The sequence below is a fragment of the Homarus americanus genome, unplaced genomic scaffold, assembly GCF_018991925.1.
Source record: "Homarus americanus isolate GMGI-L3 unplaced genomic scaffold, GMGI_Hamer_2.0 scaffold24260, whole genome shotgun sequence".
Classification (NCBI taxonomy): Eukaryota; Metazoa; Arthropoda; class Malacostraca; order Decapoda; family Nephropidae; genus Homarus; species Homarus americanus.
In genome coordinates, this window is record NW_024721079.1 from 7,068,268 (window position 1) to 7,088,780 (window position 20,513).

Genomic DNA, 20,513 nt, shown 5'->3' on the forward strand with positions numbered 1-20,513 from the left:
AGATAGAGATGTGACATTGAAAGTATATATGGTACAAGCATCTTGGAGACTGTTGAAAGCTGCTCTACTGTACTACCATGACTTTTTATGGGGAAAGTGTAAACGTATTCCTGGGCCTCAAAAAATCTTGCAAATTAAATATAAGGGCTTTTACAACTCCAAAATGATGAGCCCACACAAACAATCATTTGTCCCTCTAAAACCCTCAGCAACAAGTTTTACATTGCCTTACTTTGCATTTATTCTGTGATGGTTGACTAGTGTATAAGAATTTTAATTTTCAACTGAAATACGGTCAAACTGGCGAGTCTGTAAGAACCCTTCATTCTCTATCAAAGGTTTGCTCAAAATTAATACTACAAGAGAGAACACCGAGTGACTGTCCTGTACTAATTAAACATAATGGAGACCACACACACACACATGAAAAAACACATCACATAAATATACTGATGATAAGATTGTAAAGAGGAGCAGACAGTACTCAGGAGACCAGGGTAAATAACTGAAGTAAATCATGTGCAGTACTGTACAAGAGGAACTTCTTTTTCTTTTTTTTACAGGTATTAGCCCATCCAAGCACAGGTCACTGACCCACATCAGGGTCTGGGGGGCAAAAATATAATAATACAGGTAATAATAATAATAATTATTATTATTACTGTATTATTATAATTAATAATAATTAATAAAAATTGATCAAAATTAAAAAAAAAAAAAATAATAATAATAACAACAACAACCATAAATAAATATATAAATGAAAAATAAATCAAGAGCGAGAAACGATATACTGTACATTATGTATGTTGTGTTGTCAAAGTAAGATAAACAATTGAGACCCTGCAATTGTGTGTAAATGAGGCAGAAAGTCAGATGAGCAACCTGGGACTTTGTCACAATTTTTGTGATGCCATATGGCAGCAGGGTCCACCATTAGACAACATACTGTATTATGCTTCCAATACCTTCCTACTACCTACTGAATGACAACCTATCTTTTAGAACACCTATGAACAGTGCAAAGATTTAGGAGTGTTCAGGGGCACCAACATTAAATATGTATAGAAAGTAAAATAAAAAATCAAACTTCTTTACATTTATTTTTATTACATCACTGACGAGTTAGATTTTCTGCTGTTGTAGATACAGTAGTTAGCAATCTTGGAGAGAGGGGTGGGTGTATATAAGCGTGTGGGTGTGTTACTAAAATTAAGTAGTGTGGAGCTCATGGCCATATTATTAAAGGTCAAAAGTGGGGCTCATAACTGTATCCCCGTGGGAGGTCATGGGTTTCCCCACATTTGTTGACATTATAATTATAATTGAAGTCTCCCGCCCAGGCAGCTTGTTGCAGGATCTGTTGGTGCGGTTGCAAGAATGGGGAGACATTAATATCTACATATACAGTTGGTATGCCCGACGCTCATTTACTTTTACCTTTATCCTCTTCGCCACCAATTGGCTCGTTAGCCGCTTGGGCAGTCAGTCACATCTCTTGATACACACTTTGGCAAGTACTAGTCAAGCACTGGCTTCTGAATGTATCTGAACCTGCTCCAGTGTTGGTCAAGTCTGACAGGTTGTTCCAAGAGTTCACAATTCTCACTCCAAAAAAGTTGGCTTTCACAGTTTTCTGGACTTGTGGCTTTTTCAACTTTGAGCTGTCCTTTGTGGGGCAGGTATCGGCCAGCTCCAGGTATGGACACTCAACTGAGTAGTACCCTTCAAGATGTTTATATACCTCAATTAGGTCACCCCTTGCCCGTCTGTAGCATAAGCTAGGCAGTTGCAGGGGCTCTAATCTCTCTGCATAACTGAAGTGTCAAAGTGCAGGCACCAGTCTGGTGGCCCTCCTTTGGACATTTTCAATCGACTGACAGTCTCTGGCATATCTCGGGTATCAGAAGGGTATCCCAGGCAGGGAAGCACCTCTAAGATTGTTAAGAGGAATGGACTGTCTAAATATCTGAACAACCTTCTTATAAGACCTACTACAGTCAACCCTCACTTTAAGCGGTTAATATAACTCACAGGGTACTGCGGAAAGTGAGAAACGCATAAAGTGAATAACATAACATATGGGATTAATTGAAATAGAGACCGGGTCGACCCCCAAACTCCACTTTTTGATGACACACAACTATGTTGTAGTAAAAATTTTATCTTAACTTTATGTATGGTATGCACACACAATTAATAATTAAGAGAAATATCAATAATTTTAGGTTTTTTAACACTTACATTAGTAGAAAAGATGGCTCGGCACACGGGGATGGGGCGTTGATTCCGAGGCAGAGGGCAGATTATTGGCCCTCACCTGTATCACTTGTATCAATTGTATCACTAGCCACCACAGAGGCTTGCAGGGCCTCTTTGTCAAACCCCTCAAAGTCCATATAAGTCCATATCCTCACTATAATTATCACTATCACTGACTTGGGCCGGCTGTGGTGGGTGGCGGGTGAAGAACTCGGTAATGTTTTGATGACTGGGTGACCTTGTGCGCACCATGCTCACGCCGCTTACATAACATGGCGGGAGAGATGGCGGGAGGTTTAGATCCAAAAAATGGCGCGGCTCGCCAGCCGCTCTCCGCGTAAAGGGGTACACGCACCGCGGAATGTGAGCATTCCTGTTTCGGCAGGGTACCGCGTAAAGCGAGGGTTGACTGTAGTTTAGTTGCTTGATTCACCTTCTTCTCACAATAGCCGAAGAACCACAGGTCATTGTCAACATACACACCCTGGTCCTTTTCACATTCAGTCGCTATTAATGCAGTTTCTTCTTCCTGTTGGTACGACCCAGGTACGTACATCCTTTTACACATTGTGACAATGAATCTTAGCAGCCATTTCATAAGACATTCTTGAAGCTCACAAGAGATATTTCTGCAGTTCTTCGCAGTCTTTGGTTTTAATTTCCCTGAATAACTTGGCATCATCCGCAAACATTTGTATGGAGGAGTGTATAGTTTCTGGCATATAATTTATGACACAAACAAACAACAATGGGTCCAATACACTGCCCTGTGGTAACCCGCTTGTCACGGGTACACATGACGATTTCATACCATTAATCACCATACACTGCTTGCAATCATGCAGAAAGTTTCCAATCCATGCCAGGACACTTTCCCGAATCCTGTACCCTTCCAGTTTAATTTTCAGCCTTTCATGGGGTACGCTGTCGAAAACCTTGGCGAAATCTAGATATATATTGTCGATATTGCCACCCTGCTCCAGAATTTGTGTCCAAACATCCAGTACCTTGAGTAATTGTGTGAAACAGGAGCATCTTGGCATAAAACCATGTTGGCAGTCCTTCACAAGGTTGTTCAATAGTATCTGTTCACATCATGGCATGTCTTATAATGCTCTCAAGTATACTTTACACACAATACTGATCAGACTCACTGGTCTATAGTTATTCATAGTGATGATCCCCCTTCTTGAATATAGGACTCACATTAGCCATTTTCCAATCACTAGAGTAGAGACCTTTTGCTCATCCAGGCATTTACAGAACAGGATCTTCAGGGGCTTCTTCAGGAGCTTAGCAAGCTTGTTGCACAACTCTCTTATCACTCTGGGATGCACCATGTCAGGGCCGAGACTCCTATGAACCATTTGCATTGACAATTTATTTCTTGTACCCTCTTCTGAGAACATAATGTGGGTCAACACTGTCAAACCGTCTGCCCTTAAACGTAGGAAGATTGAATATCACATCCTCTCTTGTGAACACCGAGGAAAAGAGTCTGTTCAACGCCTCCGCCCTGTCCTGGTCAGAATCTGCATAACTACCACGGAAATTTTTCTCAGAAGTTCCAGAAATTGCACATTACACCATCTCTCAAACCCGGAAAAACTCCCCCATCCTCGGAATTTTCCAGAAAATTTCAATTCTGGCTCTCGGAGAGTTCCAGTTAAGAGGGATTCCAGCTAACGGAAATATTAATGTATGTCTGATTTTCATTATAAGGTCATATAATAATAATATACTAATAACAATACAGTAATAAAAATAATAATAATAAAAAACAGTATGTCCCCATTGAACGTTAATCCCCAATATAACGAAAGCAAGTTTTTACTACCCATTTGCCGATTAACGAAAGAATGTTCTACTATTACGAAAAGTAAGTCACCCCCACCTTTCTGCTTTCTCACCACCAGCTCCATGATCACCACCATCACCACCACTACTTCTATTATCATCACCTAAATCATTTCACCTTCCTCCCTCCCTCCCACCCACTGCGTCACACCGACACTCTGCCCGTCACTCATTCTACTATGACTGCCATTCATGATAGTACAATATTGTACAGTATTGTACATTGTTTATTAATTCTCACTCCATAATTTAAAATTTATCCAACGTAATGTAGAAGGAATAAGGCGTTGTTCATTTATACTTACACTCAATTTTGTGGGTAGACATCAGCTGTTCAATTGTGTCTGGCAGTGGTGCAGCCAGTGTTACCAAACAAACCGATTGACTCAGCATCTCCTCGTGACTTACCACAATCTCCCTGTCCACCACCAGCCCCATAATCACCAATACCTCTATTATCACCACCTAAATCACAATTTCAGTGATGCAGAGATGGATTTGTTTTAGCCAAAGCAGACCAGCACAACATCTACTGCCTCCCACCCACTTCCCACCTTCCTGCAACTCACCGATACTCTGCCTCTCTCACTCATTTTACCATGACTGTCATTCATGATACATTATTGTACAACAAAAAATACTGTATTGCTAAAAAGGAAATAAATGCCAAATGAAAGTTTAGCACAGTTGTCATTTGCATACATTCCCTGGCACCTACCAGCTGGTAGGTGCCTCCCCTGTCTCCCTAGCAATGCCCCCACTCTACACTCTGTGTCCTCTTTCCCTCCCTCACTGAGCCAGATAACTCATGTGCAACGAGATGTATATTCCCTTTATGTCTTTGCCCTTAGGATAATCATTTCTTTTACTTTTGTCACAATATGTATGTAGGATGGTCTGTGCATGTAACTGAGTAAAAATAAATTAAGAAAGTTACGTATATCTATCCGAACATACGAGTTGAAAACAACCATAACACCTCACAGTGACGAGTCTAACCTGACTACATTGCCATGATTAATCATTATTCTATCAGTAAACACTAATAATAAGAGTAAATCCAGTGAAATATGGCAGGGAGCGAGGAGAGTTACAACTGCAAATGACAAATGACACTCAACTAGGGGTCACTCACTCCCGTTGTCAGGTGTACGTATGGGAGAAATACAGAATACATATCTTGTATATAGTCTAATTTGAAAATGGTGACAGGCTCAGTGATAAACAAATTATGTAAATGATCCATTACTAGTGAATGAATTAATATTCCCACAAACAATTGACAACTCTGTTTATGTACCTTTATGTTTCACGTTTTATTTTTTTATCTACAGTACGGGTATTTTGAAGTGTTGCAATTAGTCACAGAGCTTAGTACAGTATATTATTCTATCACAGAGCTTAGTACAGGAACACATGCCCCCTTTTACATGAGTTTATAAGGAGAAAAATGGTTTTGATGAACGTAATCCACCTAACAAAAGTGTTTTAATGGAACCTAACCCTTTTGTTCAACAGGGACTTGCTGTAATAATAATAATAATAATAATAACAAAAACTACTAGTATTTACACATAAATTGCTGCTGAATTTGTCTTATTGATCATCTAATTATTATTACTTTTAACCAAGTTGGAAACTCCAACAGTTTGTAAAATTGCCCTTGGAAATGTTATCATTATTCTTGACATGTTCTGGCTAAGGTTCATTAAGCTTAATAAGATACTCTGTTTCATCCTGCACATCATCAAAACATGCCAGCTATCATATAATAATTATTATAATATACAAATATGTTCAATATTTCATCGTTGGTTTCAATTTAAAATAAAATCATTTCCAGAATTGTCCATCAGCTTACGGTGTGGTGGCCAAACAATGTTTACATCTTCCCAATTTCTGGAGGGTAAATTTGTGTTCATAAAATAATAATAATAACAATAAATTGCCCAATACAGTGCTAAGGGATTCCACATATTTTTTGTACACTTACATCAGTTTCATATTTCTTGAATAACTTTTCATTTTACTATATTTATATTTCATGGAATTAGTGCAAAAATACAAAGCGGGATCTTGGTCAGGGTACACTTGCACTCCCTGCACTTATCCCCACATTTTCCAATACCATTCCGGGGGCGACGAAATAATCTTTAATTATAGCTCAGAGGTCGGGGATGTTGGAACGGGTTCCGCTTTCGTCTTTAAATAATATGGCCTACAAAGGGCCCTCACAGACCTAAATCTGGCACTGTCTATAATCTTGGAAGACCTCCAACTATGAATACAATACTAACCCACAAACCATTTCTTAGTTTCTGAAGACAGTTACAATATAAAGTCATCCTATATATGTACAGTAAAATCATCCTAACGTATCTGGCAACTTCCCATATACAGTATCAGGCAGTAATACACATACAGTAAACCCTCGATAACTCAGCATTTGATAACTCGGAATTTCATATAACTCGACATGGACGTGGTCTCGGAATGTATTACTGTATAGTATAACTCGGGAAATGCCGAGATATATAAAATTATCTGGGAAAATCTCGGCATATTTGGCCACCTGCGTCTCCTACCATGCCTCTTGTCACCTACCTTGCCTTTGTGTCACCTACTATATCTCTGTCACCTACTATGCATCTGTGTCATGCTACTATGATGCTTCATTCTTTGTCTGCAGTGCTGGTAAGAGTTATCTTTTTACATTTAGTAATTACATGTACACATGCAGTATATGGTTCAATAATTTTTCATTGTTGTATTTTTGTAGGAGGGGGGGAAGTGCCTCGATAAGTCGGAATTTGGGATAACTTGGCAAGGCTAATGTGCCGAGTTATCGAGGGTTTACTGTTCCTACTGTTCAGTCCAAACATCAGTTATTACTGTTTAGATGAAAACAAAATATTTTTTGTCACCTTGTATGAAAAACTGCTTAACTACATTAAATTATAAACTCTGCCAGCACAGAAAACTGGAGAATGGGAAATTAGTCTTACTATTAATAGCAGACCAGTTTCTAATGAACAGCATTATAAGCAATAGTCTTATAAATACTATCATGACTTGTTTCATTATCAGGCAAAATAAACAATCCTTTGGAAAAATTTCTAGGGTTGTATCACATAAATACAGTAGATGTGAAAAAAATCATAATTAAACAAAAATAGGGATAGCATTCTACACACAGTTTTGTCTATCCTACTATAACAGTTACTTCCTCAGCAATCTTTTACAATTTGACTTTAAATTTCAATATTAACGACCTTTTCCAAAAAATAAAATGTCAATCAGGGAATCAATTATTCAGTACATAGTGCTTGTTCTAAGTCTTTCATACTAACTTCTTCAATATTAGTTTTGACAGAGTTAGCAGGACGCATCTTCTGGTGCCAGTGAGTACCACCACCTCTTTTATGTCCTCTTCTGCCTCGATTCCCACGAACAAATCCTCTAGTAACTCCAACACCAAATGATACACAATTAGGGATTTTATTTGTAAGTTTTCTTCTGTTACTGACATCAGCATTAATATTATTTTCATTGGTTGCAACATTTTCAGGTAATGTTTGTTCTTGAGCATTTGTATCTGCTGGACCTGTTGCTTCACAATCCATAGCTACCGGTACTTCCTTTTGGCTCATTCCACCTCTTTTTTTGCTCTTTTCTGACTTCCTCCATGTCATGTCAAAGCGGAAGTCTTTAGGGTACTTGTGTATGCTTATACAGTGAGTCTTCCTCTCTGCAGGACTGCTGAACTTCTCAGAACAAGTTTCCAAGAAGCACTGATACTGCACGGGGAATGATTTAAACATTAAATGATTAAACATTTCACACCACTGCCCTCCTCAACTTATCTTTTATTTAATTCTTCAATTTCACTTTCCTTAACTATCACACATCGCTGCATCTTGTATTATTTACACGCCCTATGTATAAACAGTCAGCACTATTTACAAGAATAATAAATCTGGCTGTACAAATAAGCGAAAGTAAAATAAATTCAAATAAGGGATAGAAAAACAATATTCATTCTATTTTTAAGACTAATGAGTAATGAGTCACACTGTGGAGGAGAAGCATATCATTGACTGGGAGGAAGAAGTATATGATTGACTGGGAGGAAGAAGTATATGATTGACTGGGAGGAAGAGGTATATGATTGACTGGGAGGAAGAAGCATATAATTGACTGGGAGGAAGAAGTATATGATTGACTGGGAGGAAGAGGTATATGATTGACTGGGAGGAAGAAACATATGATTGACTTGGAGGAAGAAGCATATCATTGACTGGGAGGAAGAAGTATATGATTGACTGGGAGGAAAAAGTACTATATGATTGACTGGGAGGAAGAAGTATATAATTGACTGGGAGGAAGAAACATATCATTGACTGGGAGGAAGAAGCATATCATTGACTGGGAGGAAGAAATATATGATTGACTGGGAGGAAGAAGCATATAATTGACTGGGAGGAAGAAACATATCATTGACTGGGAGGAAGAAGTATATAATTGACTGGGAGGAAGAAACATGTCATTGACTGGGAGGAAGAAATATATGATTGACTGGGAGGAAGAAGTATATGATTGACTGGGAGGAAGAAATATATGATTGACTGGGAGGAAGAAGTATATAATTGACTGGGAGGAAGAAGCATATCATTGACTGGGAGGAAGAAATATATGATTGACTGGGAGGAAGAAGTATATGATTGACTGGGAGGAAGAAATATATGATTGACTGGGAGGAAGAAGTATATAATTGACTGGGAGGAAGAAGCATATCATTGACTGGGAGGAAGAAATATATGATTGACTGGGAGGAAGAAGTATATGATTGACTGGGAGGAAGAAATATATGATTGACTGGGAGGAAGAAGTATATAATTGACTGGGAGGAAGAAGCATATCATTGACTGGGAGGAAGAAATATATGATTGACTGGGAGGAAGAAGTATATGATTGACTGGGAGGAAGAAATATATGATTGACTGGGAGGAAGAAGTATATAATTGACTGGGAGGAAGAAGCATATCATTGACTGGGAGGAAGAAATATATGATTGACTGGGAGGAAGAAGTATATGATTGACTGGGAGGAAGAAGCATATGATTGACTGGGAGGAAGAAGTATATAATTGACTGGGAGGATGAAGTATATGATTGACTGGGAGGAAGAAATATATGATTGACTGGGGAAGAAGTATATAATTGACGGAGGAAGAAGCATATCATTGACTATCATTGACTGGGAGGAAGAAACATATCATTGACTGGGAGGAAGAAGCATATCATTGACTGGGAGGAAGAAGTATATGATTGACTGGGAGGAAGAAACATATATTGACTGGGAGGATTCATTGACTGGGAGGAAGAAACATGTCATTGACTGGGAGGAAGAAACATATATTGACTGGGAGGAAGAAGTATATGATTGACTGGGAGGAAGAAACATATCATTGACTGGGAGGAAGAAACATGTCATTGACTGGGAGGAAGAAACATTCATTGACTGGGAGGAAGAAGTATTGACTGGCATATATGATTGACTGGGAGGAAGAAGTATATAATTGACTGGGAGGAAGAAACATATCATTGACTGGGAGGAAGAAACATATCATTGACTGGGAGGAAGAAGCATATCATTGACTGGGAGGAAGAAACATATCATTGACTGGGAGGAAGAAACATATCATTGACTGGGAGGAAGAAGTATATGATTGACTGGGAGGAAGAAACATATCATTGACTGGGAGGAAGAAACATATCATTGACTGGGAGGAAGAAGCATATCATTGACTGGGAGGAAGAAGCATATCATTGACTGGGAGGAAGAAGCATATCATTGACTGGGAGGAAGAAGTATATGATTGACTGGGAGGAAGAAGCATATCATTGACTGGGAGGAAGAAGCATATCATTGACTGGGAGGAAGAAACATATCATTGACTGGGAGGAAGAAACATATCATTGACTGGGAGGAAGAAACATATCATTGACTGGGAGGAAGAAACATATCATTGACTGGGAGGAAGAAGCATATGATTGACTGGGAGGAAGAAGCATATCATTGACTGGGAGGAAGAAACATATCATTGACTGGGAGGAAGAAACATATCATTGACTGGGAGGAAGAAGTATATGATTGACTGGGAGGAAGAAGTATATGAATGACTTGGAGGAAGAAGCATATAGTTGTCTGGGAAGACAAGTATCATAATTATAATGCTGCGAGAATAAGGCTCAGTTGATGTTAATGTAGGAGTCATATAAAAAATAAAGACATGATACTCACCATGGGCTTTCTTGTTGCCATAAGCTGAAAGAGTGTGTCATGAACTTCTAAGAGATGGAGGTCAAGTAGGTGATGTGCTGGAAGAGATTGCTTGCACATGGAACAGACATGGGTGTGACAGGCACGCTGGTGACTTGCATGTTCAGCTACTGTTGTGAAAGATTTATTACACCCCATGGCACTGCATTTTATTACATTAACCCTGTAACAGAAGGGGAAACTATAAATTAAATTTACTGTGAACATAATTATTGCATCCAAATACCTGTTCACACAATGGTGCTCTGATGGTGACAGTGTTGCCAAGGACCCTAGCAAATTTATCTTTAGAAAAAAAAAAAAAAAAAACATTCTACTCATTAGTCATGATGACTACAGTATATACCTTGCAGGGACAAAGTGTTTTCATGAAAAACATGGAAACAAATCAAGATTTTGGATGGCATACAACCCTACACAGGCAATATGGTAAGTTGATTTTAATTTTTGGTCATTTCTTTAGTTATTTATGCACAGTACTGTACATGCATCTCATATTTTTTCAAGTTTAATTTGCTATAATTTGGACTTTGGTTTTTCATGTCATACAGTTGCACTTGGATGGGGGGGCGGGGGGAGGTGTGCCCCTAGTGTAACTAGTATAAGGAAGGGATTGAAACAATTACTGGAAGTGAAATAAAGTATTGCTAGAACACAACTGTTTCAAAAATACAATATTTTTAATTTAAATTGTTTGAGAACAAGTTCCAATAAAACACAAACATTATAAAATACTGTATGTATTTTGTCAGTAAATATATGCACTAACCTCACTAGAATTTTCAATATTCCCTCCTTAAATTACAGTACAAATTAACCACATGTTACGCCCTTATACAGTAAATTCTTCTAACAAAAGCCCATATACATTATCAAATTACAGTAGGTATTCATAAAATAGGATACAGGTATTATATTAAAATTTCACCTCTTAGCAATATGATTCACCAGTCTCAACACAGGGTTTCAAATTAATACACTTGCAAAGTTTTCCAAATGTTTACATATTCATTTCCTTAATATTGGTTGTGATAGAGCAGACTACACTATATTTCCAGTACAGTACCTGCAATGCAGAAATTCCTCCTCATCCAAGTCAACAGAGGGAATTTTCCTCAAAGGGCAGCAAACATTAAGTCCCTCAACAAAGATGGGGTCACTCCAGGCTCGATGGTGTACTCCCAGTGTTGCCAGGTAGTTCCAGGAATCACTTGTCCCCATACTGAAACAATTAACACTGGTAAGAGATACAGTACATGAAAAAAAAATAGTAGTACAGAGTACTCATAAGTACAGCTCTGACCACATTCTTCCATGTGTGCTTGCAATCAATAGGATATAGTATGGAACACTGACTTGTGAGAAGGAGCAACTGCAGAAAAAATTTCCACAGAAGAAAACTTTTATTTCTAGAATAACCCCAAAAAGTGGAGTACAGGTAATTCCCACTTTCTAACTTTAATTTTCCCTAGTTTGTGTGCTGTCATCCCATTTGGACGATTCCCACTTGGACAATCATCTGTTTTATGCAATTTCTACCTTCTTAGTTAAATGATAAAGTTAGGTTAGGTTAAATCTCATAAAACAGACGTTTGTCCAAGTGGGACGTAATCATTTGTCTTTGGAGTAAACACAGCCCGTGCACATATGAACGCCATACTTTTGCTTCTATTGACAAATGCTTCTAAGTGTCCAATTAAATGTTGAATGACCTAATGCTTCCCAGTGACCAGCTAAATGCTGAGTGACCAAAGTAAAAGCTTTCTTCTATAGAAATTTTTCTCATTGCTCCTTGTCGTGATTTGGATTTCTAGACTACTAAATATGTATTACCAAATCAGTGTAAACTTATGTGTATGTTGACAATAAACTAAAGTTCTCAGGCTATTGTGAGAAGAAGGTGAACCAAGCAACTAAACTAGTAGGTCTTATAAGAAGATCATTCAGATTTCTAGATGGTTTGTCCCTTGAAACAATCTTCATGAGTGAGGTGTTTTCCCGCCTGGAGTACTGTCACCCCACCCTGTCTGGTCCCTGAGATGTTAGAAACTGTCAGTTGATTGAAAATGTTCAAAGGAGGGCCACCAGACTGTTGCCTGCACTATGGCACCTCAGTGACCCAGAAAGATTAGAATGCCTGCAACTGCCTAGCTTAAACTATAGATGGGCAAGGGGTGAACTAATTGAAGTTTATCAACATCTCAGAGGGCACTTTATCCTTGGCCACCAAAGGGTCAAGACATACCTGGCGCTGCTCTGGCAGCAGCCAGGTCAACTGTTATGTTGGCCCATACCAACTCCCTCACCTGAACCCCTCCTCCCCACCGGAATATCAACAAGTTCTCTGCTTAAGTCAGTGAAAAACAACTCGACAGTAACAGCTGAGTTGTACCCAAGCTAACCTTCACACAGTGAAGTCCCAGGTACCCAGTGATAACTGCCCGTGAGACTCAACAACACCAGCTATGTGTTAATCCGTCTCCGATAGAGAGGCCTGGGACACCAGACCACGTAGTGTCCCCATGATGCTACGACACCACGTAGTGATGAGTTGCTACAGCATCATGTGAGGTTCCTCATAACACCATCTGTGAGGGAATTACTACACCACATCAGGCCCTCATAACACCATCTGTGAGGGAATTACTACACCACATCAGGCCCCTCATAACACCATCTGTGAGGGAATTACTACACCAAGTCAAGCCCCTCATAACACCATCTGTGAGGGAATTACTACACCATGCGAGGCCCCTCATAACACCATTTGTGAGGAAATTACTGCACCATGTGAGGCCCCTCATAATACCATCTGTGAGGGAATTACTACACCATGTGAGGCCCCTCATAACGCCATCTGTGAGGGAATTACTACACCACCTCAAGCCCCTCATAACACCACCTGTGAGGGAACTACTACACCACGTGATGCCCCTCATAACACCATCTGTGAGGGAGTTACTACACTACGTGTCTGCTGTTCAACAACTCAGAGCACAAGATCTACGTGACCTCCGCTGTAAATATTAATCTGTATGTTCACTTACGGTATGTTCCTTTACCTTTCTCTAATGAAGGCTTTTGTTAAACCACCAATGTCAATGTATGTAATAAGTCATCTATGTCCAATGTATATTTTCAGCCTTCGGGCTGCAGAACTTTCTCAATAAACCGTTAATTATTATTATTATTATTAATCAGTCGAGTGTCCATACCTGTAGCTGGCTGACGCCTGTCCCACAATGGGTCACGGCTCAGGACTGAAGAAGCCAGAAATCCGAAAAGTGTGAGGGCAAACTTTTTCGGAGTGAGAACTGTAAACTCTTGGAACAATCTACCAACGAGTGTTGTGGCAGCACAAATGTGAGTTCTTTCAAGACCAGACTTGACCAACACTGGAGTAGGTACAGATACATTCTGGAGCTGAACATGCCCACTACTTGCCAATAGTGCATAACAGAGACATGACCGACTGCCTAAACAGCTGAGCCGATCAGTGGTGAAGAGGATAAAACAAAACAAAACAAATGACAACTTTATGGGTAATGTCTGAGAACAGCACTACTGCCAGAAGGAATTGTTCAATTGTTAATTTTTTCCCCGCAATGTTCTTAATACTATAGTAAGTATTTTAAAAGGGGCTACATTTACTAGAACCTAATAGCACCTGTTCTAACCAGCCAAAGAAACCTACCTAACCTTAACTAACTTCTTTGCACCCCCTGCCACATTTAACAGAAAGTACTTATTTTGATATCTGGTACCAATGAAAGCAACTTTGTTGAAGCGTCATGGTTTAATCTCACATTTTTAGTGGACATGAGAGTACACTCAGACCAAGTGGGTCGGCTGTACAAACTGAACAGACAACACCCACTGACTCGGCAGATTATTTGGAGGAGTATTTACGGTAAATCATTCATTTCTTTATATACAAAGCATGCAGAGACATCATTTTAAGTGTCATACGATTGGTTTTTCACCGTGTTTTACCCTGCAGTTTCCCTCATCCTTCATGCCCTGCACACCACAGGTGATTTATGATTGTAGATATAGGAAAACAAAAAATAGAATACTTGTAATTAAAATACAAAGTTGTCGCCCTTTTAAAATACTTTATATAATGATAAGGACACCTGTGGAAAAAATGGCTAATATGGAGGACCACAGCTGCTTACCCCCGTCTCAGTAACAGTAAATTCGCTCACGGCAGGTGTTAAGTTATGTTAGGCTAGGTTAGACCGTTAGGTTAACTTGAACTTTTAAATAAGGCGCTCTGATTGGCTAATCGTCTATTACTGGCAAACAATACGAGAACAATATGTGACCGTGACTGGCGGTATTTGGCATTTATTTTGCTGTGAGTCGATCGTTGTGTAGCTATAAATATACCTAACCTGTTAAATTGTTTTCATTTTTTCCACGGATGTTCTTATCATTTTAAAAGAGGCAACATTTACTAGAGCCTAATAGAAACTGACCTAACCAACCAACAAAACCTACGTAACCTTATCTAACTTCCTAGCTGGGGGGCAGGTCCTCATCATATTAAACAGACAGTACTTAGCCAATCAGAGCGCATTCACAGTAAAATAGCATTAGTAGGAACTTAGCCAGTCACAGCAAAATATCCATTACATTTAAATAAATATATTTGGTAAATTTTTACTTTAGGACATGAGTCACTTGGGGTTAACCAATATGTTTTTCCAGTGTATTTTGGTGTTTAAACGAATCTGACCTTCATTTTTGGCGGAAATTGTGCATTCTCCTCCCAACAATAATGGGGGAGAGCCTGGGAAATCAGGGTTTTTGGGTGGGGAGAAAACGAGTCATCTAACCTAACAAAACCTAACCTAATCCCCAGCCGGGGGTGAATCCCCGGTAGGCCTAGCTTAAACTAAACTAAATGTTTCAGTAGTTAAAAAGTTTGGGGTGCGCCATGTCCGAAAGTACAATACTTTAGTTAGAAGTGGAAGGACCAGGGATACGTAAGAATTGGATAGAATGATCGTCTTTCTCGTAAAACTCGGCAATAAACTTAAAATAATCATAGGAGCACAAATGACAACCAACCTCCACCACGGCCATTGTGATACTGGTCAATGAAATTAGTCAGTATGCTTCCTTTGAAAAAAAATCAAATGTGATTGGTCGAAAAAAATTCACGTGATGATATCGATATATCATTGGTCATGACTGGATGACATCAGTCTATTGCGCATGCATGATATGCCGATAAATCTCTTCAAAGACTGAAAACTACGTAAAATCAATTAAATTCAATTGTGTTGCTATTATCCATTTCCGTCATGTATATATGGGGTTCAAAATGCTTAGAATAGCGAGATCTAAATGTTTCAGTAGTTTATAACTTTTGGGCTCTCTATGTGCTAAAGTAAAATAATACCACATTTTTTAACAAATTTGCCCTAACTATGACAAGTGTCCACTATAAAACAGAGAAACTGCAGCATTTTTAAATCCGATTTCTATGAAAAATCAGCGGCTGTGAAATCGTAAATACTTGGGTCCGACTAATTACCCAAATGTAGCCGCAATGAAGTCAAATAATGGTCCTACATGAATAAATCGGACTGCCAATCACTTCTCGACTAGTATTTGGTGTCACAAAGTAAAAAAAAATTGGAAAACATAATTTAATCTGAGTTAATAGATCGCGTGCATGTACCGAGGGAACGAATAATTACCCAAATGTACCCAAATGTAGCCGCAATGAAGTCAAATAATGGTCCTACAAGAATAAATCGGACTGCCAATCTCTTCTCGACTGGTATTTGGTGTCACAAAGTAAAAAAAAATTGGTAAACTTAATTTAATCTGAGTTAATAGATCGAGTGCATGTACCTAACCTAACCTAACCTCGACTAGTATTTGGTGTCACAAAGTCACAAAAAATTGGTAAACTTAATTTAATCCGAGTTAATAGATTGAGTGCATGTACCTAACCTAACCTAACACAACTCAGATTAAATTAAGTTTAACAATTTTTTGTGACTTTGACACCAAATAATAATCGAGAAGTGATTCACAGCCCGATTTACGCTTGCAGGACCATCATTTGACTTAATTGCGACTACATTTGGGTAATTATTCGCTCCCTCGGTATATGCACGCGATCTATTAACTCAGATTAAAGTAAGTTTCCCAATTTTTTTTTTACTTTGTGACACCAAATACCAGTCGAGAAGTGATTGGCAGTCCGATTTATTCATGTAGGACCATTATTTGACTTCATTGCGGCTACATTTGGGTAATTAGTCGGACCGTAAACAATTACCTAAATATCTATTCTGCATTTAATACATCAAGGATCAAGATTAATGGTGGGTATCTGTTCTCCTAATTTGTTCTATTATTTATAGTACAATCATCCTTACATCTCAGTTATGGCAGTTCTCTTAACTCACCAATTTTCTTTTCATTTTGTGTATAGTTTATAGATACAGATACAGTATTACCTTGTGAATGCTGTCAACGTGTGTGGTTTATAGGTCAGCGCCTCATCGGGTTTAACTCATTGGTGGTGGTGGTGTTTTGATCAGGGTTGCCAAGGTCGGGAAATATATTCTAGCCAAATCCCGCCCTCAATCCCGCCCTCATTAATTGAGACTGAATGCGAAAAGGACCTAGGTGTGTATGTTGACAATGAACTGAAGTTCTCGGGCCATTGTGAGAGGGTGAACCAAGCAACTAAATTATTAGGTCTTATAAGAAGGTCGTTCAGATCTTCAAGAGCGAGGTGTTCCCCCGCCTGGTCCCCGAGATATGCTAGGGACCAGTGCCGGATTTAGACCTGTGGAGGCCCATGGACAGCCTCTTTGTGGAGCCCCCCTCATTATAACTACCCAAGAGGGTGGGGTGGCGAGTGAAGCGAGCCTAAACATGTGGGAGTTTCGGGGGGCGCTGTAAGCCCCCCCGGGAAAATTTTGAAATTTGAACACTTCTTTGGAGAATTTTGAAGCCATATGCAGTTATATTAAAAATATAAAAAAATATACGGTTCATAGGAAAACCAGGCATTCATGAATTTCAAGGAGTAGCTAGCCTAATTTCTATCACGCTTCTTGCTGAACATAGTTTTACGTGATGGAATAGATAAACATGAATTTTAAAGAATGAAAATAAAAATAATCCAAATGAATAAACAAATAAATAAAATATTGCAATATGTGGAGGCCCCTGGGCAGCTGCCCACTTTGCCCACTCCTGAATCCAGCCCTGCTAGGGACTGTCAGTTGAATGAAAATGTCCAAAGAAGGGCCACCAGACTGGTGCCGGCACTTCAGCTACACAGAGAGATAGAGCTGGAACTACAGACGGACAAGGGGAGACCTAATTAAGGTGTATGAACATCTCAAAGGGGCATTTACTCAGTCGAGTGTTCTTACCTGGAGCTGGCGGTCGCTCGCCCCACAGGGGGGTCACAGCTCAAGGTTGAAGAAGCCTCAAGTCCAGAAAACTGTGAGGGTGTGGGGTACGAGTTGTTTGGGTTCACACTCAGGATGGGATGGAGAAAGGAAACTTACAATGTGCTCTCTGTATACATGTTGCATTGGATGTACAATATAGCTTTGTGCTGGGAAGGCAGCATGGTTACAAGCGTTGAGTAGAGAGAGCTGGTTGGTGAGGGTGCTCAGAGGAGGACAAGCTTGTGGGTCGCCATGCTCGCCGGCGGGAGCGAGGACCGCCAGGCAGAAGCGGAGGAGGTGCTGTTGCTTGCTGGTTGGTGTAGGTAGAAAAGAGAGAGGTCACCACGAGGCGAGGTCTTAAATAGCGGAGGTAGGCGTGGCTTAATAATTGACCACCGTGATGTAGGGCGGTGCTGGTTGCTGACCTAGACCACGAGGCATACACTGGGGAATTCGCGGGGTCGGCTACTCAGCGACAAACGGCGTTTGCAGAGGAGGTATCCACTACAAGGGCTAACTCTTTTGGAGTGAGAGTTGTGAACTCTTGGAACAACCTGCCTAGAGTGTTGAACTTGTGATGGCACCTAATGTGAGCTGTTTCAAGACCTTGACCAACACTGGAGCAGGTTCTGATACATACAGGAGCCAGTGCATGGCCAGTACTGTATTTGCCAGCAGTGCGTAATAGAGACGTGACCGATCGCTCAAGCGGCTAACGAGCCGATCAGTGACGAAGAGGATAAAAGTAAAGTAAAAGCAAAAAAATCGCTAACCCGCCTCAGCTAAAATTTGCCTGCTAATCAGACCCAAAATTAGCCAAATTTGGCATGAAAGCGCCAACTTGGCAACTCTGATTTTGGTTGTTGGTCGGTTCGTTTAACCTGATGACTCTTCCGTTTTCTTTATTCTTTTTTACTTTTATCCTCTTCGCCACTGATCGGCTCGCTAGCCGCCCGGGCGATCGGTCACGTCTCAATTACGCACTGTTGGCAAATACTGGGCATGCACCGGCTCCTGAATGTACCTGAACCCGCTCCAGTGTTGGTCAAGTCTTGCCTTGAAAGAGCTCACACTCGATGCCGTCACAACACTCTCTTGTTGATTGTTCCAAGAGTTTACAACCCTCACTCCGAAAAAGTTTGCCCTCACGGTTTTCTGGACTTGCGGCTTCTTCAATCTTGAGCTGTGACCCCTTGTGGGGCGAGCGTCCGCCAGCTCCAAGTAAGACACTCAACTGAGTAGTGCCCCTGAGATGCTTATACACCTCAACTAGGTCCCCCTTGCCCGTCTGTAGTATAAGCTAGGCAAGTTCAGGCGCTCCAATCTCTCAGGGTAGCTGAGGTGCCGAAGTGCAGGCACCAGTCTGGTGGCCCTCCTTTGAACATTTTCAACCAACTGACAGTCCCTAGCATATCTCGGGGACCAGATGGGGTGAGAGTACTCCAGATGTGAAAGCACTTCACTCCTGAAGATCGTTACGAGGGACGGACCGTCTAGATATCTGAACGACCTTCTTATAAGACCCAATAATTTGTTTGCCTGATTTACCTTCTTCTCACAATGGCCCGAGAACTTCAGCTCATTGTCAACATACACACCTAGGTCCTTCTCACACACAGTCTCAACTAGTGCAGTTTCTTCATCCCGTTGGGACATATGATACGCCTCCTTACCGTTGGTACGCCCCAGGTGCATCCTCTTACACTTCGTGACATTGAATCTCAGCAGCCATGTCTTCGACCACTCTTGGAGCCCACAGAGGTCCTTCTGCAGCTCTTCACAGTCTGTTTGGTTCTTGATTTCCCTAAATAACTTGGCGTCATCGGCAAACATGTGTATGGAGGAGTGTACAACGTCAGGCATGTCATTTATGAAACAAACAAACAACAGCGGGCCCAATACACTGCCCTGTGGTAACCCACTTGTTACAGGTACAGATGACGATTTCGTGCCATTAATCACCACACACTGCTTGCGGTCATGTAGAAAGTCTTCTATCCACGCTAGGACATTTCCCCGAATTCCGTACCCTTCCAGTTTGATTTTCAGCCTGTCGTGGGGTACACTGTCGAAAGCCTTGGCAAAATCTCGGTAAATATTGTCGATATTACCACCCCGTTCCAGAATATGGGTCCAAATATCCAATACCTTGAGCAATTGTGTTAAGCAAGAGCGCCCCGGCATGAAACCGTGTTGGCAATCTTTTACAAGGTTGTTTCGTAGTAGATGTTCCATCGCGGCATCTCCGATAATACTCTCAAGTACTTTACATATTATGCTGGTCAGGCTCACTGGTCTATAGTTGTTCGTGGAGTGACGATCGCCCTTCTTGAAGATAGGACTCACATAAGCCACTTTCCATTCACTGGGGACCATTTGTTCATCCAGGCATTTACAAAACAGGATCTTCAGGGGCTCTGCAAGCTCGTTGCACATCTCTCTTAGCACTCTAGGATGCACCATGTCAGGTCCGGGACTCTTATGGACCTTTAGCCTGGACAGTTTATTTCCAATACCCTCTTCTGTGAACACAATGTGGGTCAGTGCTGTGTCGAACCGTCTGTCCTCAAACACAGGAAGGTTAGTTGCATCCTCTCTTGTGAACACTGAGGAAAAGAA

At 40.4% G+C, this 20,513-nt stretch overlaps 1 protein-coding gene across 1 annotated transcript; it reads right to left on the bottom strand.

The window, feature by feature from the left end:
* Positions 1-5,420: 5,420 nt before the first annotated feature.
* On the bottom strand, positions 5,421-17,906 carry LOC121861509 (zinc finger protein 511-like). Its single transcript, XM_042359310.1, has 4 exons — positions 17,874-17,906; positions 11,528-11,683; positions 10,423-10,624; positions 5,421-7,916 (listed from the first exon to the last, which is right to left on the bottom strand). Exons 2-4 carry the CDS (start codon positions 11,680-11,682, stop codon positions 7,428-7,430), a joined length of 846 nt encoding a protein of 281 aa, XP_042215244.1. The 5' UTR covers position 11,683; positions 17,874-17,906; the 3' UTR covers positions 5,421-7,427.
* Positions 17,907-20,513: the final 2,607 nt, after the last annotated feature.

Bases quoted from the DNA above. Each gene is read 5' to 3' on its own strand.
- LOC121861509 (XM_042359310.1), bottom strand. From the start codon at position 11,682: ATGGGGACAAGTGATTCCTGGAACTACCTGGCAACACTGGGAGTACAC. The intron at 10,625-11,527 runs GTACTGTACTGG...CTTCTGTTACAG, and splicing joins GAGGAATTTCTGCATTGCAG to GGTTAATGTAATAAAATGCA. The intron at 7,917-10,422 runs GTGAGTATCATG...TTCCCCGTGCAG, and splicing joins TGGCAACAAGAAAGCCCATG to TATCAGTGCTTCTTGGAAAC.